The sequence below is a fragment of the Lynx canadensis genome, chromosome B3 (genome assembly GCF_007474595.2).
Source record: "Lynx canadensis isolate LIC74 chromosome B3, mLynCan4.pri.v2, whole genome shotgun sequence".
Lineage (NCBI taxonomy): Eukaryota > Metazoa > Chordata > Mammalia > Carnivora > Felidae > Lynx > Lynx canadensis.
Window position 1 is genome coordinate 48,092,201 of NC_044308.2, and position 25,490 is coordinate 48,117,690.

The 25,490-nt window shown below is 38.7% G+C and overlaps 1 protein-coding gene and 1 pseudogene across 2 annotated transcripts in view; both read left to right on the plus strand.

The window, feature by feature from the left end:
• The first annotated feature begins 6,141 nt into the window (after positions 1-6,141).
• The window catches only part of RFX7 (regulatory factor X7), a 135,167-nt gene continuing 115,818 nt past the window's right edge, over positions 6,142-25,490 (plus strand). Inside the window, exons 1-2 of one of the 2 annotated variants that reach the window (XM_030318118.1) lie at positions 6,142-6,493; positions 6,648-6,810. In XM_030318118.1, the coding sequence (XP_030173978.1) occupies positions 6,650-6,810 (161 nt within the window). In that variant the 5' untranslated portion in view covers positions 6,142-6,493; positions 6,648-6,649. Of the gene's footprint in view, positions 6,811-25,490 lie in introns of both variants that reach the window. The other variant, XM_030318117.1, reaches the window with a different exon arrangement.
• Positions 18,935-23,734, plus strand: LOC115515890 (annotated as a pseudogene).

Sequence of the window (25,490 nt, forward strand, 5' to 3'; positions counted from 1 at the left end):
GCTCTGATCTGACAGCACTGATCCCAATGCAGAACTTGAACTCACGAACCGTGAGATCATGACCTGAAGCTGAAGTCAGACATTTAACTGCCTGAGCCATCCAGGAGCCCCTAAAAACACAAAACTTTCTTGAAGACTGTTTGGAATGAAGGGAAGGGAAAATCTAAGAACATAAACCAAATTAATAGCCCAAGAAGTTATCCTGGTACTCACCTTCTTTTGAATTTGTATTTTACTGCATTTTAAAAAATATATGTGGGCTGATATGTCTAGTCTTAAATTATATACTCCTTAAAATTTAACAATATTTTGTTTACCACTTATTTTTAAATCTTTCTGAGGTCCCAGCATTAATCATTGGTACATAATAGGTACTGAAATGTGCCCTGAAATGAACTGAGGAATGAGAGAGTTCATGGGTCACTGAATAGGCTCCGCCAGTTCATACTGCACAGGTGCAGACCTTCTTATTGTAGGATTGGCTCCAGTGTCTTTTCATTGTCACTTTTAGGATTAGTTAAATGTGCTTTTCCTTTACCTGCTTCTGTTCACAGCTGCTGCTAGCCTGAATTTCCAAGATATCAAATTTCAACTTGGGACATTTCTAGCCCCAAGTAAAAGTAAACACTTGTTTTAAAATTCAAGCAGATGATATTAACTTGAACCTTCTTTAATATAAAGAGAATTGCAGGTCACAACACAAACGTATATGGTAACAACAGTGTAAATTTTCTAAGTGGAGTCAAAGCAGTGCTTGGCATTTATTTTTATAATACCTTTCACTTGAAAAACCAAGTATATTTTGAGAACTTTATCCCATTAATCCCTAGAGATAACCTGAAAGAATGTCTTGTATAGATAGGGTCACAGAGCCAGGTTGTGACAGTGTTAACATCCTAATGCCTTGCCCAGTATTTGAATAGTTAGGCTACTTTATTTTCACAAACCATTGTTTTAATACCATAATGGAGTATTTGTGCTCTAATAGGAGAATTCAAATTTTCACATCATACTAAGTATGGCATAAAGAAAATTTATCCATATTTGCCAACATGCACTTGGTTTTTAACCCTCTGATCTCCCTCTTCTATAATCTTGCTTTTTCTTTATTGTCCTCCTCCCCACTCCCCTACCCAACTCCTTCCCTCTAATGCTATTAAGACTGAAAACTCAATTACATTACAGCATTGGAATTTAATATATCAGCTCCTCTAAAACTATATACATTTCTAAAGGCAACAGCTTATCCCCCATACATTAATCATCACTTTCTGATATGGAGAAAGAGTTTTTGGAGGTGGAAAGCCTTCCTTCACTGTTCCCATAAATAATAATGTGTAGGTGATTACATATTCTACTTTCAACTCCTAGAAGGAAAAGTTTGCAATGGAGGAGGCAGAGGAGGTAATGATCAAAGGAAAAAGGATGAGGGAATACTTTGTTGTTTTTGTTTTGAGAGAGAGAGCACGAGTGCATGCTTGAGTGGGTATAGGCAGATAGAGAGGGAAAGAGAGAATCCCAAGCAGACTTCATGATGTCCATGAAGAGCCTCAGGTGGGGCTCGATCCCACAAACCATAAGATCATGACCTGAGCCAAAACCGAGTCGGATACTGAACCAACTGAGCCACCCAGGTGCCCCTACTTTGTTATTTTTTAAACATTTTTTTAATGTTTATTTTATTATTTTTGAGAGACAGAGAGACAGAGTGTGAGTGGGGGAGGGGCAGAGAGTGAGAGGGAGACCTAGGATCTGAAACAGGCTCCAGGCTCTGGGCTGTCAGCACAGAGCCTGAGGCAGGGCTTGAACTCCGGAATAGCTAGATCATGACCTGAGCGGAAGTGGGTCGCTTAATTGAGCCACCCAGGTGCCCCCCCCCCACTTTGTTACTTTCAAGGGGGAATAAAAGAATAGGGTAGAACCTTATATCTTTCATTATTGTAAACCACCATAATTTGTACAAGTGAAATGTACACTTTGAGTACATAATCAATGTTTACTATTGATGAAACCTATTTTAGGGTTCATCTTTTGTCAGAACAATTATAACTAATAACCCAGAGTAACATCTTGTAAAATGGGCTTGTGTCTCCCTCTCCTTCCTTTCCTCCCCTATACAGTCAATTAAGGATCTGAACACCAAGCTAACACTGACCGATGCATTATTCACTCATCCTATGTGCCCTTTCATGGCTTCACACCAGTGCTTACGCTAAAATCCCTCTTCCTTCAGTGCTCTGCCTATTGAACTTCTTCTATTCACCCAATGAGACCCAATTCAAATGCTAGCCAAGAGACCTTCTCCAGACAGCTCTTTTACCGCAAACAGGACCAATACCTCCTTCCACTATGTCTCTGTAACATGAGTTGACATGATTCTATTTTATAACTCATCATCTTGTATACTTAATATATGTTAATATGTCTTTCTGTCCTAAAGAATGTAAACTATGTCCAGTTCGGACCAGGTTTTTATATAAGTATGTATATATGTGTATTTTTTTGGCCCAATATTATATATCAAGCATGATAAATATGATAATTGTATATGCTGTATAGTCTGGATAATATAAAAAGTTTACAGTTTCATAGAAGAGACAAGGTTTACAGATATAAGAGAGCAAGATGGTATAATGCATTGGGATAAGAAATTTAAGGTTAAGTAAATACTGCATTCAACAAATATTTACTAAACACCTAGGAGTAAAAGGAATTGTGTCCCAGGACTACCAGGATAAATAAAACATAGTCACTACCTTTCAGGTGCTCACAATCCACCTTGTAGAGATTCTTTATATGCATATACCACTTTCATGGTTTAGATGTCACCTTACATGTTGTTCCTCATAACAATTCTGTGACGTAGGTCACTAGTTTCATTTCTATAGAGATGGAAACAGAGGATTTGAATTCCCAGGTCTTCTAACTCCAAGACCAGAGTCTTTCTTCCCCACTACATCAGTGTTTCTCAAAATTTTCCACTGGAGTACACTTTCACAAGAAGAATAGACTTATACTCCTCAGGATTGGGAAATATAAGCTCAAAATCTAATGTTATCTTAAAAATTCATGTTTACTATAATGTTTTCCATTATTTCTCACTGAGTCAAAATGAAGGTCTAGGAAAATGAGCCACACTGATTCTGGGTGATTCAGGGACCTTAGTATAGGGTTTCATCACCACAGGGGTACACATACAATTTCAGAAGTACATGGCTACACTGCTACCTTTATTCACGTTTGGCTGAATTCAGGTGTCTAGGTTTGGCTCGAGTCCCTATCCAAGATTTTGGGTAACTTGGTCAGCTCTCTGTTAGGTTTCTAATGGCATGATTTTAGTTATAGCCCTCTCTGAAGACTGCAATAGAACACACTCTACTCCCAAATGTTAAAGGAGCGGTGGGAGACAGATCCTTTCCTTCCTGCAAAAATGTCTCATTCTAGCAGTTAGGTCTCTTCAGTCTGATACAATTTGCCACTCATTGCTGGTTGAACCTAAGAGTCCCAGATGTCTCCTCCAACCGCCTGTTGGTTCTTGAAGGCCCCAAAAGCTCAACAATGCCCACTCAAGCTAAAGCACCGCCCTTCCATCCTCACCCCAGGGCAGCTCAGGGTTGCAGCTCTGCTGAGCCCTCTAGTGGCTGCTGGGGTGACATAGCTCTTTCATGGAACCGATAAAAAACTCTCAAAAGTTGCACTCGGGAAGCCAGCCTGTGTGACACCCACTGGCGTACTTAAAAAAAAAGTCTAGTTTCTCAGCTTCCTTTTCTTAAGGGCCTTTGGCAGGTCTCAGATACATTATCTTTCTTGAATGAAATCCCTCACTCCCTAGTATCTCTCCCTCCCAGGGTGTGGCAATGTGAAGCCATCATACTTTCTTAGCGAGGTAAAAAAATTAGAATCTGGAGGACTAGGCAACTTTCCCCAATGCTTTTCTTTCTTTCTTTCTTTCTTTCTTTCTTTCTTTCTTTCTTTCTTTCTTTCTTTCTTTCTTTCTTTCTGCTTTCTCCATCTTCCCTATGGACATGGAATTTATATATACACTCAAGATTTTTTAGTATTATCTCATGTTCAGCATGGGTTGCAGATTGTGCAATTAGACTTCCAGGATCAAACTCCCGGCTCCTTCATTTACTAATTGGATAACTTTAAGAATGTTATTTAATCCCTCCAAGCTTCTGTTTCATTTGTTTAATAGGAGAATTTATAGGAGAATACCTATATTATATATAGTTTGGGAAGGAATAACTATGATAATGTATGGAAAATGCTAGGTCTGGCAGGCTGAAAGTGCTCAGCAAACATTAGCTAATTGTTATTCTTTTTCAAAGCTTCTATCTAAAGCTTCTATCTAGTGCACGCCACGTCTATCAGTTTGGTGCAGAAAAATACTGTCTGTAGAGGACACAGAGGTGCATATGCAAAATGAATTCATAAACAACCTATATTTTCCTAAAGTGGCTAAGCTAATAGTGACCTTAGGTTATAGGAAAGGGGACCAATTTGTATGAAACAATCAGTGCAAAGAGTATCAAGCTGCAAAGGAAACCAAGCAGCCTGAAATCCTCATGGAGGAGCAGTGTTTTGTACACAGGTGTTCCTCCTACTCCACCACCCCTGACCATCTACAAGCATTCAGGGTGAATCCAGGAGCCAGGCCTGAGGGCACAGCGGTGCAAAAGCAAGAGAGTTCCAGGGCAAGGCAGGGCACAAAACACTCCAAAGCCAGGAAGCCCAAGCCAATCAGATTGCTCACCCAGGACTCTAAGTGGTGGCAGAGCCTCATGGCCCAAAGTCCAAGCACAGCAGGAAAGTGGCCAGAGAACCTGATAGGTAGAAACCTGATAGAAACTGTTAGAAAAGTTAAAGCTGAGAGCTCACAACACCCACAGGCCCAGAGAAAGGTCAGTGTGAGCTGAGCAGCTGTTCCATCTGGTGCCAGAGGCCTTGGCGGTTGTCTTCTACAGCCAGGCAGTTTAGGCCTGCCTGATGAGCCCCACCTAGAAAAGCTAATTCTTCTGCTCTTAAAGGGGACTTGCTTGTTTCTAGCAGGGTCTTATTCTTGGTAGACAAAACTGTCTCTTAAGTGTGAATGGGAAGAAGGGCACAGAGTGTGTGTCCAGGGGTTCAACTGGCTCCAAAGGAAGGAGCTTATGTCTGAAGCCTGAGCCTCCATGTTGCCAGAATTGCATGTGTTTCTTTCAGAGGCAGGCAGGGGCCTTGGCTGCCAGGGACCCTGACAAGCCGCGACTTGAGCTGTGCCTTAGAGCCTGGGTTGGCTTGAGAGTGGTATAGAGGAGGGAGGGAGGGCATTCCTGGAAAGGGGGTGGGGTGGGGAGGTGAGGGGAACAGCATGAGCAAAGGCACGAAGGAAGAATGAATCTGCTGCGCGTTGAGAATGGCATGGAGACTTCACTGATTGGAGCCGGGAGTTCTTGCAGGGGGATGGAGGCAGCTATGATTGGATAACTAAAGTGGGGCCAGATTTGGAGGGCTTTGAATGCCCGACTGAGAAGCACTCAACCCAGCTCCTGACTTGCGATTTCCGTTCAAGACTGAATTACCTAAAGGGTGGTTAATTCCAACGGGTGTTCTTCTTTGGGGGCTTTGGAAAAGTCAGCTTATCTTCTTACCTGCTTCAATTCTCTTCGCTTACCCAGGGAGAAGCAATAATCACTCGTCGAGGGCAGAGGGAATAATGTTGATTAATTTCACTTTTCTTGATTTGAAGATGCAAGGGGAAAAAAAAAAAACAGAATCCCATTTCCACGCCAAATATTATATTTGGTTTCTCCTCCTCCTCGTCCTCACGCAAGTTCTCTTTCTCTCGCCAGCACCTCCCCCACGTTTTCCTGCTCTCCTCCACCAGCTTGGCCAGTCCCCTCCTCTGCCCGGGCGGCGCGCGTTCCGGGCCGAGCTGGCCCGCGCCTGCCCTGCGCACCCGTGCGCCCCCCTCCCGGTCCCCTGCGCCCGCGCCCGCGCCCGTAACCCGCACACGCTGGTCCACGCCCCCCCCCCTCCCCCGGCGGAGCGGTAGGTGTTTAGCCGTCTGCGCCGGGCCGCAGTGCGGCTGCGCGCACTAGGCTGCCTCCTGGGCTGGCTGGGCAGCGGCGGCCGCTGTGGCGGCGGGGCCGGGAGCGAGCGGCGGCGGCGGCGTGGGGAGTGGCGTGGAGCCGAGCCTGGGGCTGCAGCAGCGTGGGCCCCCGGAGTAGAAAGCCCCCGGGGCAAGAAAGGAAGGCCGGGCCGCGGAGTCCCTGAGCAATCGTTCTCGGATTTGGGGGAGCCTTGGCCCCCCCCCCCACCTCGTCTTCAGACGTCCCCTTCTCATCCCCCTCAGCCCCGGCCGCTGACGGGAGGAGGCGGCGGCGGCGGGGGGCTGAGGGGCGCCGCCATGCCTCTCCCGCGGTGAAGCGTCCCTGCCGTGAGGAGCCGCTCGGTCTCCCCGGTGATGTCCCCCAGGCGGCAGGCGAAAGCGACTCACTCGAGCCCTGGGGTAAAGGCCTAGCTTATTCAGCTTCCTTCCTCCTCCTCCTCCTCTTCCCCTCCCCCCTCCTCCTCCTCTCCCCCTTCGTCCTCCCCTCCCCGTCTCTTCCCTCACCCTTCCCCGAGCCCCCATCTTCCCTCCCTCCCTCCCACCCCTCCAGCAGCGATGGCAGAGGAACAACAACAGCCGCCACCACAGCAGCCTGATGCCCATCAGCAGCTTCCCCCCAGCGCCCCCAACTCGGGGGTGGCTCTGCCAGCCCTTGTGCCTGGGCTGCCAGGGACAGAGGCCAGCGCGCTGCAACACAAGATCAAGAACTCCATCTGGTAAGAGGATCCTCCATCGCCGGGGTAAAAAAGCCCAGGCACATTTCTGCTGCAAACGGGGTGGGGGGCGGCGGGCGGAGGAAGAGGCTGAAGCATTCATTGAATGTGGGTATCCAGAGTCGGGTGCATTTTTATAGGACCTCTGGAGGTGTGGGGACTTTGCATCACCTCTGGTCTCCATAGCCCCCCCCCCAAAATGCTTTTACCCCCTCAATTGTGAGTGTAGATAAACAAGTTATTTGTGGTGTTCATTTATGTGTAAGAGGAATATGGGACGAAATTAAGTCATGTTGCATGATCGTGGCATGAATTTGGGACTCAGGAATGTGAAATGTGTTTACTCCTTTTTGCAGTCATACAGAGAGGAAGAAGTGTATTGTGAATTTTCACCAAACAGACATTGTGCGTAAGAATATTAATATGCAGCACAAAACCTAATGTGTCTCTTCCTTTCGGTTGGTTTAGCTGCTATTTCTGGATGTTTTTGCCTTCTTTATTCTGAGATTAAATTTCCTTTCCAGGGAGTTTATTTGCATGATTGTGAAGAAAGGGCTTTTTTAGTATATGATATTTTAAGGTGGCAGTTTACACTGTAAAGTGATTTTTTAATTTAAAAAGATGTTTTATTTTAAAATGTCTTGCCATTTCGTGCCTTTTTCTTTTTTTAAAAAAACCATAGGTGAGATATCCTTTGCTATTTCTGTGCTTGCTTGTATGAGAATTTACAATATTTCAGCATTAGGTTAAACTCTGACGGACTGGTGGCAATCTTTTAATAATTAAATACATTGAGTTAAGTCTATCCTCTGTTAGAGCCATTGTAAATATTCTTTGAACATGAACTTGCATTATTTTTGTAGGATTCTTCATTAACTGACATTTTTAAAAAATGTAGTACTGTTTTAAAAGTGGAAAGCAATATTTGGACTTTGGTCTAAGAGATTGCTTTTAATAGACGTTTTAAAATAGAATGTGTGTAAAACAAGCTCTGATTTTAAAAATGAAATACCACATGTCCATCATTGAATATGACTACTAAAATATTAAAACTCCTTCATTTTATTGCAATTTAAAAATAAATGCATAACACATTGTAGTACAATATTTATGCATTTTAAAAACAGTCACAATTTTTAAATACAAAATTAAGGTTTGTTATATGGTAATTTTTATTATTTCTTGGCATACATCCATGTTGTCATGATGCTGATATGAAGTAGGTCAGTGCAGGCTTTAATAGTTTCTTACTACACAGTAGTTGGCAGCTGAGTATCTTGCTTTCAGTTTTAATATTAAAATGAAGTTTAAATATTTTAAGGTAGAATTTTTTGGCTTTGATGATAGTCATGTTTTGGCAGCTTGAATAGGTCAGAGAAGTAAGATTGGTGTGTGTGTGTGTGTGTGTGTGTGTGTGTGTGTGTGTGAGAGAGAGAGAGAGAGACAGAGACAGAGACAGAGACAGAGAGACAGAGAGAGAAGCCTTTATTCCTTAAGGGATACCCTCACCCCCTTTTGAAAACTTTAAAGGGAGAGATGGTTAATCTCCTGCCAGAAAGTAGTGGGTTTTAACCCCTATTAACTTAATGTAACTTAGTGTCTCTGAAATCATCATTGAATTGTATTTGCCCCTTGGTTTTTACATTTAAGGTAAGGGGCATCTAAATTAAAGAACTAAAATCTTTTACGAAAGGCACATTTTAAAAGTTGAATTAGTATTGTATTTTAATTTATTATGAGAACAGTAGGGGAAAGGAAACTCCACTTTATATTTTTAAAATAGAAGTTATATAGCCAACTGACTGAATAATAATGATAGTACTCTTTTTGGTAAATCATGTGATTTAATTATCCTTTCATTGATAATTTGTATTTACACATTCATTACAACTTAACTGTGCTGACTCTAATGTGAGAAAAACTTATCCTAAAGTAGAGTGCACTTCATTTTTTTGCTACTTGCTCAGAAAAAATAATGGGCAACAAACACCTTCATCCCCGAGTATACAATTTTATATCTTTATTTTAAAATTGTAATGGCACACTTACTAGTGTTTAATTTTCAAGCGTAGAAATCCTATTTGCAAAAATGATTACGTTTAGAACTTTGGAACAAACAGTAGTGGGTCATAAACAGCATTAGTGGAGATAGTTAATATATAGTCTCATATCCCCTGACCCACAAGGCTGGATTTGTATTATTCATCAAGTGACTATCTAAAATAAAGACACTAAAAAAAGTGAAAGCCTTTTCACCACCATCTCCTCTAAGAACTAGTGTGCTAAATTAAAATAATTTTTAATAGATAAGATTGCAATTCTTTAAGTATCTCATTTCACATTTTTTGAGGGAATATCTTTTTATCAGTTACTTTATAACTTGATAATGTTCTGAGAGATCAGTTTTGTACTACTTTCTACATCAACCTTTGGTATCATTACTAATGAGAATTTAAAATTACATTAAGCCAAAATGTGACATTTAAAAATTATCAAATGGGTTTTGCATTTAGGTTGATCACAGTTTCTAAATTATTGAACTTGCAGATCACAAACAAGTCCGTACTTGTCTTCCTATTCAACAAATATACATATAATATGTGAGGCAGGCCCTTAGTTGGACAATGAGTTATTTATTATTTCAGTTCATAATTATTCTGTTAAACTAAAATGTTGTTTGATGAAAGTATGTCCATTGTAATTTTAAGCATTAAATGAGACTTTGAAAAAAAAGGTTAAGTGTTCAAAGTTGAAATCATGGTACCTGATGAGATCAGAAATTATTTCATAAGAATTGGAAATAAAATTCTAAAAAAATGTTAATAAGGTAGTTCTAGAAAATGAAGATACTGCCAACTTGATAGTGTTGTAATATTTGTTGATATATTTAAGAGTATCATCCACTTAAGTCCAAGTTTATAAGCTGGCACTTCTTGACCTTCCTCATTCCCACTCCATAGACAAAGGTCCAAATCACTTACTACTTTGAGAGGAGAGGTATTTACAGAGATGTGTATTAATACTGAATATGCTGTGAAAATGTTTTTTTTTAAATAATAGGATTCTAATATAAACTTTGCATTAAAAAAATGAAACTAGTAACCTGTGTTTTTTTCCTAAATAAAAATCTGTTCTGGCAACCTAAAACAGCCACAGCTAACCTCACTGCAAACTGCTTGAACTTAACATTGCACCCCTGTTTGGTTACCGAAAAAAAAACAACAAAAAAAACCAAAGCAAGTTTTTCATTCCTCTTGTCTCCCAATATCTTCGTAGTTTAAAGAAGAAAAAAAGAGAATTTGTGTTTAGTTAAAAATACCCCCCCCCACACACACACACTGCTTTAGTTTCCATTTTAAAGCAGTTTTACTTGAAACCCTGATAGAATAAAATTCTTGTGAAAAAAATAGGATAGAAAAAAATTACATTTGATATCTCTTCTGCCTGTTTGTGATTAGTTATGAGAATAATCATACCTACATGGGTGTGAGTGATTAACATTTGCAATTTGGCTGTAACATAAACAGCAAACCTTTATCTAGAAATTTGAAAGAAATCCTGATGTTTTACTGTAGAGAATGTTCTAATACTGTATTTACTCAAGAAACAAATTCAGGGATTTTTGAAAGAATTAGTCATCAGTTGTTTATAAGCCTGTTTATAACCCTTTATTTATTTATTTATTTATTTGTAAGACCTTACAAACCATTTGTTAAACAGTCCTTAAGATGTGCCATTGTCCTACCTACTTCTTGGAAACAGATAAATTAAATGACAGGAAAGATAGGATTCCTCTCATTAATTATCAGACCTTGGAAGCAGTGTTGGTGCCCGAGTTTCTTGTCTTTATTCAGTCCGGTAAGTCATACAGACTTCTGAATCTCATGCATTTTAGACTTAAAATTATAATCAAAGTGAAATTATGTATGTGGACCTTTTGGATGTTTTCTAAATTCAATTTAAACCCAAATTAGACAGTTTTGTTTTACTTTTTTATATATTAGTTACAGAGAGCAAAGTATGATGATCCACAAGGTTTACATGGTAAAGCCGTATTAGACCTGATTTCTGTCCCATGTACTAGAACTCAGCAGTTCCATTTTGTCCTTGGTTCTGGGTCAGGGCATTTATGAGCTCTGAGAATAGTTATTGTTCCTTCAACTGCAGTGGGAAACATTTACTATAAAGCTTATAACTTTAGAGTTTACTGTAACCTTAAGTCCCTGATCTTCATTTTGCTTTAAAATTAGAGACTGACTAGTACATTACCTGGCTTTCATATAGTTTTGAATAGTTGGTTGAACATGGGGCTTGTCCTGTATTGAGACTAGCTGTGATGGTTGCATCCCAACAGTTTGTGACTTCAGAAAGAAGGCAGTTCCTTGTTCTCTGTGATTTGAAACTGATAAAATTGTTTTCCCTATTGACCAGGAAGGCAAGTAAAGCAGTTTCAAGCCCCTGGCCTAATGTTTAGCTCTTAGGTAATGGATGTGTGTGTGTGTATAATTTACCAATTCGATCTCCCTACGGGGATGTGTCTTGAATGTTATGTGCAAAACTGATTTGGTTTCTGTCTCACTATTAGTTTTGGTATTATTGGGGAAAATGAGCTTCACTGTGGTAGAAAAGACAAGTATTTTATGTTATGAATGATAATGCTTTGAGTAAAAACTTGTGTCAGATCACTTTTTATATTAGAAAAACAATTGTTGCACACAAAAATTGTACAAATGAAAATAATTAAAATGAGCATTGTCATTTACTGAAATTTGAACACTGAGCAAGAACAGTGTGTAAGTACTCACCTGACTGAGTACCTGCTATATACAACATACTATGCTAGAGACTGGCATTTGAGGAATGTGCCTTCACTTGTAATGTTAACCTAAGCAAAAAAGTGCAATAAAATGTCTCTTTTATTTAGTTAGGGAACCAGGGAAAGAGGTGACAAGTGCCAAAGTGTTGATTGTGAGAAAAGTAGACCTTCATTTCCTTGTCTGTAAAATGAAAGGTTTATACTAGATGACCTTGCAGGTTCCTTTAGCTTAACTTTCTATGATTGTGTTACTAAATTAATATTGACAGGAATAATAAAACATACCATAAGCACAGTGAAAGACTAACAGAATTAACTAGTCATAGGCAATCAACAGAACATTTTCAATGGACGAATTGTTAGGATTTGTCAGTGTTTCTTGGGTGTTGGCCCAGGACTATCTGAAGGTGTTATTCACTTTTTGTTACCTTATGCAAGAGTTCTGTTATGTGAGATTCTGTCTGCAAATATTTATTGAGCATGTATTACATTTAAAGTATTCTAAGAGCCGTTGTTGATTGTGCAGAAATATGTAAGTCTGTGCAGTAATCCCTGTTGTTGGGGAGTTTACTAATTGAGAGATTGCACTATCGGGATTATTTGTGTGCTCATTTTGTTTTGCTTATAATTATAAAGAAGTGCTCAGTACTTAAAAGCACCTCACATAGGAACTTTTTCCTGTAGTAATAGTGTAACATTTTAAGGCAGTAGTGGATGTTATATTATAAATTTGGTTATGTAAATAAAAAGGTGTGTTTTCAGAATTATTTAGTATAGGGTGGAGCTTCAGTACTTCTCCTCTTCACCTAACATAGACTTTTTTATGTTTATTTATTTATTTTGAGAGAGAGACAGTGCAAGTGGGGCAGGGGCAGAGAGAGAGGGAGAGAGAGAATCCCAAGCAGGCTTCACGCTCTCAGTGCAGAGCCCGATACAGGACTCGATCTTAAAAAGCTTAAGATCATGACCTGAGCCGAGATCAAGAATCAGAGGTTCAACCAACTGAGCCACCCAGGCACCCCTAGGGTAGACTTTTTAATGTGTTATTGTGATAGTGTTCTTTATAAGTGTAAAGAACAAGACAGTAAGATGGTTACTCCATATCTCTGCCCAAACTAAACCAGCGCCTCTTTTTCCACCAGCCTGTGTGTATTTACTTGCTTTCTCTTCTGCTTTATTGAGGATTCTAAGACTTCAGGTTAAAGATGAGCAGCATCGACCAAAAGGAGGAAGGATCTTCCTGTCCTGGGCAAGTTAATAAATAAGGAACAATAAGCTCTGAGGCCTTAATGCACTGTGCGCTGGCTATGAGATTAATAAGAGAGTTAACACTTAACCTTAACCCATGTGAATAAAAACTTTAAAACATTTAATTTTTCTTTCTTGAGACATTTACTTTTTTCTGATAGTGGACTCTAATACCTCCTATTTATAAAAGGAAATAGAAGACAACGAGGTTTGGTTAATTATGCATAATACCATTTTCAGACATCTATTACAATAGCTTCTCTATATATTATGAAAAGTTGTGTGGGAGGTGAGGTTTTATATTCCTCATATCTTAAAACAAACTGAAAACATGAAGATATTCCTTGCTATTTGAGTCTCTGGTTTCTGAATTCATAGAGCGAGAGGTCAGAGTGACAGATTCCAATCTGTTATGTCTTGGAATTTTGGAAGGCAAGAGTCCATATGGTGTGAAATACCATCTCTTCCAAATAGCTTTGTCTTAAAAAAAAAAAAAAAAAAAAAAAAAAATTTTTTTTTTTTTTTTTTTTTTTTTTTTTTTTTTTACCTGAACCCATTCATAGTCTGAGCTTGGATAGCAAGGGTTCAGCTAGCAAAGGATACCTTTACACTAATTCCAACACAGGATTAACAAATTGATTTGAATTTACATGCTAAATCTGATTGATTACTGATACCTACCAAGAGCATGGGGATCAATGTGAACTATTGGTTATCTTGGAGGGGGAGGGTATGAGTCTCTAGGGCTGTGGTGTTGGAATTTATGAGGCCTCATTTTAAGCTACAAACCAAGCATCGAGAGCACTTGGGTTTGTGTTTTTCTTTCTGTACTTGTGTTCTTTTTATTTTTCTGTGGCTTTCCTACTTTGATCACCTTGTACTGTCAAGTAGCTACAAGATGAGAACAGGGGATTACTCTGTTAAGTGGTGACTGCAGTTTGCACTAACCCTTTTTCTTTGCTTTTATTATTGTGTTTCTCTTTGTATGCCTGTGCTGGTCTCTTTACCTGCTACTTTAAAAACCTTTCTTTTATCTTCTGATACAAGGGTCTACTAACTTTAAGATTCGATTCATGTCTATTGTTTCCATGAAATTTTTCTCAACTCTCGGGGAACAATGATCTCAGTTGTGTGAATTAACTTTTTTCAGTGATTTAGACTGGCCTTACCTGAGAAGATCCCAATGTAGTGAATTTTTACTGAATTTAAATGAAACATTCTCATTTTCTAGTACGTAAGGTTCATAGGAATTCAGAGACTGAATATACCTAAAACAAAGCAGTCACTGCATAATAAATAATTTATGACAGTAAAATATTTTATTTATATGGGGTAGCCAAGTACTTACCATTGTTTTTGCAGTATATATGGAATTTTAAAAATTTAATTGGATAAGAGTGTCACTTCATTGACCTCTTGCTTGAAGTAAAGTTGGTGCTTCTGGGAATCTGGGAAATCTATTTGAACAAGATGCTTCAGTTAATTTAAGTGAATCACTTCACTAATTTGATTGCAGTTATTAGACCTGTTAATTGTATATGTATGTAAGCAGTCTATGATCTAAAATGTTACTGTGATATTATTAAATACATGATTCCTTTTTCTGAAGCAGGAGATATTAACAACCAGTGTTTGGCCGAATTCTGTACATACAAGTTTTCAGAGAAGTGAGAAGGTCAAAAACTAGTCTTGAATTTACAGAATCAGGTGGTTAAGGAAAACTGAATACAGTATACCTTTATTTTAATGTATATTATATATAGTCAGGAGGATTAAAAAGTAACAAGACACTACTCCTCATTTAAAACATTCACCCCTTTGTGGTAGTTGCATGTGTCATTAATTGAATTTAACAAAAGTAAGATTTTGTTAAATGCAGCGATGGCGTGCTATAATCAATTAAATTAAAAAATAGTTAGATTCAGAGGGATTCAGTAAGATATAATACTCTTATTGGCAAAATTCAGGATGGTGACCTTAAAAATCAAGGGATGGACTATTGATCCAAATACAACTTAATATCCCACTAGCAGGAATTAGAGTCACAGTTGTTGATGGCAGTAAACCTTACCAGTAATGAGAATAATTAGGGGAAGATAGCTTAGGTCAAAATTTGCTTACCTGGGGAGTGGGGTTTCCACCAATCACAGTTCTCTCATCTAAATTTTAATGTGCAAAGGTAGAAGAAAAAAATAAAGTAATAATAGAGAAGGAAAGGATGGACGTGTTGAGAACTGGGGCAGAGGACCAGGAACTGCTCTGTTAGTACCCTGAGTTGACTCTCTTTGAATAATGGCCACTTCGTGAAGAGGATCAGAATACAACTATATGTGGGATCCTCTGTATACCTCACTTAGCTCATATTTTGGATCCTGTGTCTTAGCATCTATATCTGTGTACTTTTCCATTATCAGATGAAATTTGTTTTCCCCTTTGGATTCATCCCTTTTCATATATTTAGGGAGTTTGTTCTAATACATACCCTTTCTGTCAGCATCATCAAACTGTTCTTTTCCACAGGCTGCTTTTCCTGTGACTTTATACATGCTTATGACTTCCTTAAAGCAGCAGCAAACAACCTTGGAGAAAAGTTTTTGCAGTAAAACAAAGAGTTGATCTTTCAGTGACCTAAAGAGCTCATTCATAGTCTAAGAAAAAAAGTCATTAGGTAAGTGAATGAAGAATGCAAATACTCATTTTATAAGAATAATAATATAAACAGTTAACAGTGCAAAAATCCTTACTCAATAATAAAAAATAAAGCAGAAAAATGCAGTTTTTTTTGACCACTAAGAAAAGATTTAAGAAACGTGGTAACCATTGCTAGCTAGTCTCATCCCTGGTTTTACTATTTTCCTTACTCCTTTCCCTCCCCTTCAGTCCCTCATTTATAATCCTGTTGTTTGATTTGTAAGCCCACTTATATATTTGGAGGAATAAGTGAACATACATTTTAAAACTGTTAACTGTTTTGCACTTAGATGGTGGAACAAATGTATGCTTCCCCCCCCCCCGCCTTTATATATTCTTGAAAATTTCTTGAATGAGCAAGTATAATTTTTGATTTAGAAAAATACCCAAACAAGTAAAATAATGCTTTTTGTCTACCCTGCTGCTCTTCCCTTTGGTTGCCATCTGTCCATCAGCTCACCACCCTCACTCCACTAGACCCTCTCTCTGCTCTTGTCCTTTTTGACTCTTGCAGTCTGGCTTCCTGTTCTTCTTGCCAACTCAGTGGCCTTTGTTTTCAGTCTTTATCTTTTATCGTGTCTTCAGCTCTAGTTTTTAATATGATTCCTTTGTAGTTTGGGAATTATCATTCATTCCTTTTTGAGAGCTGCCTTTGTGTCAGCTACTCTGCCAGGCATTGGGGATTCAATGGACAAAGATGCAAGATCTTTGTTTTCATGGACCTTACTTCTGACTAACATTTTAGTTTTCCTGCTTCTTTCCTCTAGATGCCCTTTAATGGTGACTGTCCAGGCACTTATTTCTCAACCATCCATTTTTTTCTCTGTTCACTTGTTTGATAAAGTCACAAATAGATGGACTGATCAGACAACTCTAATCACATCTACTGATTCATTTGCTAGAGTACAGGTAGCTAGCTACCACTGTCTTTGTAAACTTGGCATTTTCACAGTAATCTGTGCCATAGTGTTTGCTACCTCAGTTTGCTTTCATTTCTAACTATTTTACCTCTTTGGGTAGTAGATGCCACCTGTTCTTCATTCTGTCAGGCTAGTAATATTGGTTTCATATTTTTCTCTCTTATCGTTATGCCCAGTATTTTAAGATTGCCAAGTTCACAGGGTCACTTAACATTTCTCCCTATCTCCTACTCCCTAGATTTCCACTGCCAGGACCACAGTCCAGTGCTTTACCATCTCATTCCTGGATTGTTACAATGGCACCATAGTTGCCTCTGCCTCTGGCCTTTCCCCTCTCTGAACTATGCTATATACTGCTGCCAAAATAAGTCTTCAAAAATATCCTTTTCCATGTAGTCTCCTTCTAATAACCTATAATAATTTCATGTTGCCCACCATATCATACCAAAAATTGCTGTCAGGTTCAAAGGCCTGTATAATCTGGCCCCATGCAGTCAGTCCAGCCTGATTTCTTTCTGTTCATCGGCATTGAACTTCTGTCCGGCTAGCACTTCAGTGTCTGCCTTATATTTTGTGGTCCTCCTTTTATTCCTGCTTTATATCTTTTCTGGAATCTCTACTTGCCTGTATCCAAATCCTACTTAATCACATTTTAACCATTTTTAAAGTCATAGCTCAAATCATCATACTAGCTCAAATCATCATACAATAAAACATTCTTTAGCTACTCTAGTCCATGTTGACCTTTTCTTGACCTCACACTGTATATTGATGTTTGTACAATTAAGCATGTAATCACTTTAATTTTTGTCCTGTGATGTTTAATCAACAGCAAGTTCTTTGAAGCCAGGGGCAACACCTTTTGCATCTATTTCTCATTGAACAGTAGGTACTAGTGAATACTATTTTTGTCTACTACATTCTTAGAGGCACTTGATTTTTTTCTACATATTAATGTTTCTGTATTTTACACATTTGATGTGGTAATTTTCTGCTCAAATAAGTTATTAAACTCAAGCTGCATTTTACAGAATTGAGGACTTACAGCAATAGATTTTTTTTTTAATTTGCATTGGTGAAACTGAAGTAATCTTTTATTTAGTGCTTCAGTACTACTAATCAAATATTTTTGAGTATATATCTAAATTAAAAAATAATATACCTCCCAAGTAAGAGCCATTGTATCCTTCATTTTAAAAATACTGAGCAGGGGCGACTAGGTGGCTCAGTTGGTTAAGCATCTGACTCTTGATTTTGGCTCAGGTCAAGATCTCATGGTTTGTGGAATTACTCCGCTGACAGCACAGAGCCTGCTTGGGATCCTCTCCCCCTCTGCCCCTTTCCCACTCATTTTCCTGCTCTCTTTCTCTCTCTCAATAAATAGACTTCTAAAAAAATTTAAAAAAATTTTTTTTTTCAACGTTTATTTATTTTGGGGACAGAGAGAGACAGAGCATGAACGGGGGAGGGGCAGAGAGAGAGGGAGACACAGAATCGGAAACAGGCTCCAGGCTCTGAGCCATCAGCCCAGAGCCCGACGCGGGGCTCGAACTCAAGGACCGCGAGATCGTGACCTGGCTGAAGTCGGACGCTTAACCGACTGCGCCACCCAGGCGCCCCTAAAAAAATTTTAAAATACTGAGCAAATGACTACTACATAGTTTAGTAATCTTTTATGAGTATACAGTAGTATTTTAGTTAGGGTTTTGTGGGCTAATCAGCTACGTGTTCCAGCCTCGTTCCTAACAGGTGAAGTTGGAATTTTGAAGAACCCCTTAACATTAACCTGGAGATAGTTTCTTCAAAGTTGGGTTCTGGTGGAGGATTTAACCCACTTACTTCTGGAGCCAAGACCCAAAGCTAGGGTAACTTGTTGAGTCATGGCCACAGCCTGAAGACGGCAAATGAACCCTATGAGTTAGGGCAAATAACTGAGGAAGATGGATTTATTGGGGAAGTAGCGAGGGAATAACCAAAATAGAGCAATTCTGAGGGCCCAAAGTGTTTCACATTTATAAAACAGGTTACAGTCTATTGGACCTTTCTATTTATCTGACGTCAGAGACTTTTTGGTGTTTTTTTTTTTAGTCTGATACTCTTTATTTCAGAGAGGTACAACAACTAGTTTATCTTTAAAAGACCCTTTCAGAGGCAACTGGCTCACTCAGTCATTAGGCTTCCCAACTTTGGCTTAGGTCATGATCTTGCAGTTCATGGGTTCGAGCCCCATGTTCGGCTCTGTGCTGACAACTCACAGCCTGGAGCCTGCTTTGGATTCTGTGTCTCCCTCTCTCTCTGCCCCTCCCCTGCTCACTCACTGTCTGTCTCTCTCTCTCTCTCTCTCTCTCTCTCCCCCTCTCTCTCCCTCTCTCCCCCTCCCTCCCTCTCTCTCTCCCTCTCTCTCTCTCTCTCTCTCTCTCAAAAATAAATAAACATTTAAAAAATAAGGTACACTTTTAGCTTCAATATTGTATTTATATGAGGCTACTTGGTTTGTTAGAGCAACCGTTCTTTATATTAGCATCATACTAGTATCACCTTGGAACATGTTAGAAATGTAAATTTTGGGGCTGCTCCCTCAGCTTTACGGGAATAGAAACTCTGGGGGTGTAACCAGCAACTTTTGTTTTATTAGCCCTTCAGATGATTCTAATACAGAAGTTTGAGAATCACTTGCTTAGAGGATATATCTTCTAATAAACAGTAGTAAGCCAGAGTCCTCTGTGGCAAAATTTTAATCTTTCAAACTTTGAGTACCCCAAGTAGAGTTAATAACTCCTTTAATTTTTCATAGTATTTGAGTGTAATTGTTATAATATTATTTACACTGTGTTGCCAAAAAATTCCACTAAACTGATTCTTTAATCTCAGCAATTGTATATTAAATGAATTGATGGGTGACTCCATGAATAAACATTAAAAATAGATAGTGCATGGTCATCATTGCACTCTGCCTGGTCAACAATGAAAAGACAGACAGACAGACAAAATACCAGAGATCACATGTATAACCCAGGGCCAGCAAGCTCTTACTTTGAAGGGCCAGATGGTAAATATTTTTGGCTTTGTAGGACATAGGGTTTCTGTTGCAACTACTTTACTCTGCATTGTTATCAGGAAAGTAGCTACAGACAATACATATGCAAGTATATAAATGAATGAATGGCTAGATTTGTTCCATTGCTGGCAGGATATGGCCCTTGGGCAGCAGTTTGTGGACCTCTGTATCCCAAACTGCAATAGTGGTTCTCAGTCTTCACTCTCTTTTATTGACAAACAATGGATGATAGTCACCTGCTTATTATTGTCTTATAATTCTCTCTTAGGTAAACCCAGGATTATGCGTAAAGCATATTAAAATACAAATAAGTAAGAGTTATATTCCAGAGATAGTCCTACCTTAGCTCTTATGATAATAAAGTATATTGACTTAACGTTTTTGGTATGACACATAAAGAGCTGGAAGTCCTCACTTCTGTCATCACAAGAAGAAAAAAAGCTGAACAAACAGAATCAGCAGCTCTTCTTAGATGCGTCAGAGAATTGAGGCAAATTCAGGGCAAACTGCTGCCTGCAAAACTGGAGACTGGCAGATAGAGAATCAAAGCTGATGGGTGGCAGCAGCCCAAGAGTAGAAGCCCCACAACTGAAGCCACTATAGGTAGGAACACTTCAAACTTAACTGATGGATTAAATGCTAGAGGCTCTGGGTGGCCTAGCTTGAGTGTTGAAAACAGAGGAGGCCCAGTGTTAGACTGGTATCCCCACACTTTCCAGGAGACCTACCAGGTTCTCTCTGTGAGGATCAGAGAAAAGTCTTTTACTGCTTGCATAGTGAGGGAGGGCTTCAGTGGGTGGGGAGTTTATAGGAAGGGTCACGGAAGGAGGAGGAGAAAAGTAGTCATTTTGAAATATACCCAGAGCTTTCTATTATTTTTAACAGGCCTGTTTCAAGGGAAAATATTTTACTAGAGCCTAACTAACAGGGGCTTTACCAAAGCTTTCTTGACCCCGGGAAAGGGAAGTATCCAACATAGGCTCACTAAAATACTGAGACCTAATTATAGGACAATAGAATGCCTCTCTCCAGCTTTACCACCATGTCAGTAGGGCTCCTGTATAATAACAGGATTGCATCTAAAACAAGAGTAAGCCTCACACCTTTTTTAAAGAGTCTTTAGGGATTCCCAAAGAGAACATGAGAGACAAAAGCAAGGACATTAGAAAAAATTTTAGCTTTAGACACCACACCTACAGCAAACAGTTAAACAGCCCAAATCCTAGTAGATAAATACAAAACTTTACTCTAAAGGCCTGTTGACTAGAGTTGCTTTTACCCAACAGTATATCTGGCTTTCAAGAAAAGATTTCAAGGCATGCTCAAAGGCAAAAATAAACACAAACATAAAAACAAAAAAGAAACAAAAACAAACAAAAACAACCCACAATCCGAAGAGGTAAACCAGTTTCAGATATGACACAGATTTGGGGATTATTATCCTATGGATTTAAAATTATGATTAATATGCTAAGTGCTCTAATGGAAAAAGTAGACATCATGCAAGAATGGATAAGTAATGTGAGTACAAGGATGGAAGCTCTAAGAAATAATCCAAAGGAAATGCCAGAAATCAAAAACACTGTAACAAATGAAGAATGCTTTCATTGGGCCTATACAGTAGACTGGCCATAACTGAGGAAAGAATCAGTGAACATGAAGATACATCAATAGAAACTCCCACAACCAAAATGCACCGAGAAAAGAAGTGAAAAAGATGGAACAGAGTACCCAAGAACTGTGGGACAATTACAAAAGGTGTATCATAAGCACAATTGGGATATCAGAAGGAGAAGAGAGAAAGAAACCAGAAGTGTTTGAAGTATAATGGGTGAGAATTTTCCAAAAATTAAAGACCCTAAACTACAGATCCAGGAAGCTCAGAGATACCAAGCAGAATAAACAACAAAAATGTATCCCTAGGTACATTGCATTCAGTCTGCAGAAAACTAAAGACAAAGATAAAATCTTGAAAGAAGCCAGAGAGAAATAACCACCTTACTTATAGAGGAACAAGGATAAGAATTTTATCAGACTTCTCTTCAGAAATCAAGCAAGCAAGGAGAGAGTAAAAGTATTTAGAGTTAAAAGAAGAAAACCACCAACTTTGTATCTGGTGAATTCTGTGTCTGTATCCTTCAGAAGTAAAGGAGAAATAAGATCTTTTTCAGACAAACCAAAATTGAGGGAATATGTAACTAGTAGACCTGCTTTGCAAGGGATGTTACAAGTTCTTCAAAGGAAGAGAAAATGATATAGGTCAAAGATTTAGATCTACATAAAGGAGTGAAAAGGAATAAATGAAGATAGAAGCTTTCATTTTTCTTACATTTAATCGATCTAACAGATAATAGTTTGTTCAAAATAATGTATTTGGTGATTATACCTTATGAATAAATGAATGACAACAATGTCATAAGGAACAGGAGAGAGGAATTGAGAATAGTTTTAGAAAGTACTTGTAGTAACTAAAGTGGTATAGTGTTTTCAAAGTGTACTTGGATTAGTCATAAAAGTGTATTGCAAACCACTAAAAAGATTTTGAAAGGAAGTGTAATTGATATGCCAAAAGAGTAAAGAAAATAGAATCATATAAGGTGTTCACATAAAACCAGAGAAGTCAGAAATAGAGAAGACAAAAAAATAAAAAAGACAAAGAGCAATGAATAGTAAATTATTAAAATATGGTACATATTAATCCAACTGTATCAATAATCACTTCAACTGTGCATGTTCAGAATACACCAATTAAAAGAGACTGTTACAGTAGATTAAAAAACCAAAACAACTGCCTTTCTGTGCTGCCCAGAGAGGGGTCCAACCAGTGTTCTGGGTTCCCCTCATAACTTTAAAAAAAGCTTCCATGATGTCCAGAGCCCTTGATAGTCTGCAAATGAAGGAGGAAGATGCCCTGAAATTCCTTGTAGCAGGAACCCACTTAAGTTGCCCCAACCTTGACTTCCAGATTGAACTTCCAAATTCCAACCTTGACTTACAAATTGAAATTCCTTGTAGCAGGTACCCACTTAAGTGGCACCAACCTTGACTTTCCAAAAGGAAAAATGATGACATCTATATCATAAATCTGAAGAGAACTTGGGAGAAGCTTCTGTAGGCACTCCTGCCATTGTTGCCTTTGAAAACCCCACTGATGTCAGTGCTCTGTCATCCAGGAATACTGGCCAGTTAGCTGTGCTGAAGTTTGCTGCCACCCCTGAAGCCAATTCTGTTGCTGGCCACTTCACTCCTGGAACCTTCACTAGCCAGATCCAGGCATCCTTCTGCAACCAAGACTTCTGGTGGTTACTGATTCCAGGGTTGACCACCAGCCTCTGAGTGAAACGTCTTATGTTAACCTGCCTACCATTGCTCTGTGTGACACAGACTCTCCTCTTTGCTACATGGATATTGCCATCCCTTGCAACAAGAAGGGAACCCACTCACTGTGTCTGGGGTGGTGGACACTGGCCCCAGAATTTCTGTGCGTGCATGGCACCATTTCCCGTAAACACCCATGGGAGGTCATGACTGATTTCTTCTACAGAGATCCTGAAGAGATTGAAAACGAAGAGCAGGCCACTGCTGAAAATGTTATGACAAAGGAGGAATTTCAGGGTGAATGGACTGCTCCAGCTCCTGAGTTCACTGCTACTCAACCTGAAGCTGCAGACCGGTCTAAAGGTGTGCAGATGCCCTCTGTGCTCCGTTAGCAGTTCCCTACTGAAGACTGGAACATTTGCCCACCACGGAAGACAGGGCTGCAGCTTCCACTGCTCAGGCCACTGAATGTGTATGAACAACTACTGAGTGGTCTTAAGCTGCTCTTCCACAAAGAAATAAGGTTGATGGAAAATAAAAGGTTTCTAAAAGTTGGGGGGAAAAAAATCAAGACAACCTTATGTTGTTTACAAGTACACCTTTCACTGACTTTGGTACTTTGTTATTTAGTAACCAATTACTTGTAACATGCTTCACCAATATGTTGTAACACTAAATTTGAGAACCTAAAAGTTACATGTAAATGATAAGGTACTTAAATTATAAAGATCTAAAGGGAAAATGGCCATGTTTTTGTTTAATGTTTTTATTTTAATTCTAGCTCGTTAACATACAGTATAATAGTTTCAGATGTAAAATACGTGGTTGAACAATTCCATACATCACCCAGTTCTCATCACAAGTGCGCTCCTTACTCCCCATCACCTGTTTAACCCATCCCCTCACGCACCTCCCCCCTGGTAACCATCAGTTTGTTCTCAAGAGTCCGTTTCTTGGTTTGTCTCTCTCTTTCTCTTTTTTAACCTTTGCTCATTTGTTTCTTAAATTCCATATATGAATGAAATCATAGGACATTTGTCTTTCTCTGACTTATTTCACTAATAAGTGTTATACTCTCTAGCTCTATGCATGTCATTGCAAATGGCAAGATTTCATTCTTTTTTTATGGCTGAATAATATTCCATTGTATATATACACCACATCTTCTTTACCTATTCATTAGTCGGTGGACTCTTGGGCTGCTTCCATATCATGGCTATTGTAGATAATGCTGCTGTAAACATAGGGATGCATGCATCTCTTTGATTTAGTGTTTTTATATTCTTTGGATAAATAGTGTGATGGGTGGAGTGTAGGGTAGTTTTATTTTTAGCTTTTTGAGGAACCTCCATAACTGTTTTCCACAGTGGCTGCACCAGTTTGCATTCCCACCAACAATGCCTAAGGATTCCATTTTCTCCACATCTTCCAAAATGGCCATTTTGTGTACAGTTTTGTGTATAAAGTATTTAATTTCCTGTTTAGAATTAATTTTATGAGTAATTTAGTGAACATATTTTATGTACATTCTGATTTTTTAAATGTTTGTTTGCTTATTGTTTGAGAGACAGAGTGTGAGCAGAGAGAGAGTAGAGAGTAGAGAAAGAGAGGGAGATGCAGAATCCAAAGCAGGCTCATGAACTGTGAGATCATGACCTGAGATGAAGTCGGATGTTTAACTGACTGAGCCACCCATGTGCCCCTAAACTGTTGTAATGAGATAATTTACATGCCACTAAATTTACCTGCATTAGCATACAATTCAGTGGTTTTTAGTGTACTTTCAAAGTTGTGCAGTAATTGCAATGATTTAATTTTAGGATGTTTTGATGTTTTTTAAAGCAGTTGAAAAGTGAACTATATTGACTGAATTGATTAGAAATGGAAAGGTATTTATCTAATCATTTCTGAAGGTTTGAAGGCAGTAGGAGCATTCAAGATAGTATTTTTGTTTTACATGTTGATGGACTTAACAGTAGAACATTGATTTGTAGAAACTGAAAAATGAAGTTGTAATTGTTCTGTGCTTTTTCTTTATGGTCTTTCCTTGTCTTTATCCTTTGTGGACCAATCTTTATATTACTTTAGACATGCTAAAGAGCTTTCTTCTGTATAGAGGCTTACTGCTAAAAAAAAAAAAAAATGGTTTCAGTATTACCTTAAGCTTCCTCATAGCTGGTCAAATACTTGAGTCTTCCTATGGCACACATTATTTTCTGACATTTCAACTTTTTATATTTATAATTATAGAGCATAACATGTGAGCTGTTGCTTTTTTCTGTAATGTATTTCGAACCAGTGAGATACTACTTTACTAAATTAATTTTCTTTAAGATGGTTAGAAAATTTCTCTGTCCAGCATAAAAACTTTCATTTAAAGAAAAACATATTTAAAAGTTTTAAAGCAAGAAATAATGAGAATCACAAAGAGGAAGCTCACTTTAGTGATGTGTCATAATGCATTCTGAAATTAGTTGCCTGGGTTTGCTACTCAGGTCCCCATAACTTTTAGAAGTTGTTTTCTTTATCAGTAAAGTGGAAATAGTAATAGTGCTTACCTTGTACAGAGTGGTGAAGATTAAATGAGATAAGTCATATAAAACACTTTAGTATAGAATCTGGCACATGGTAA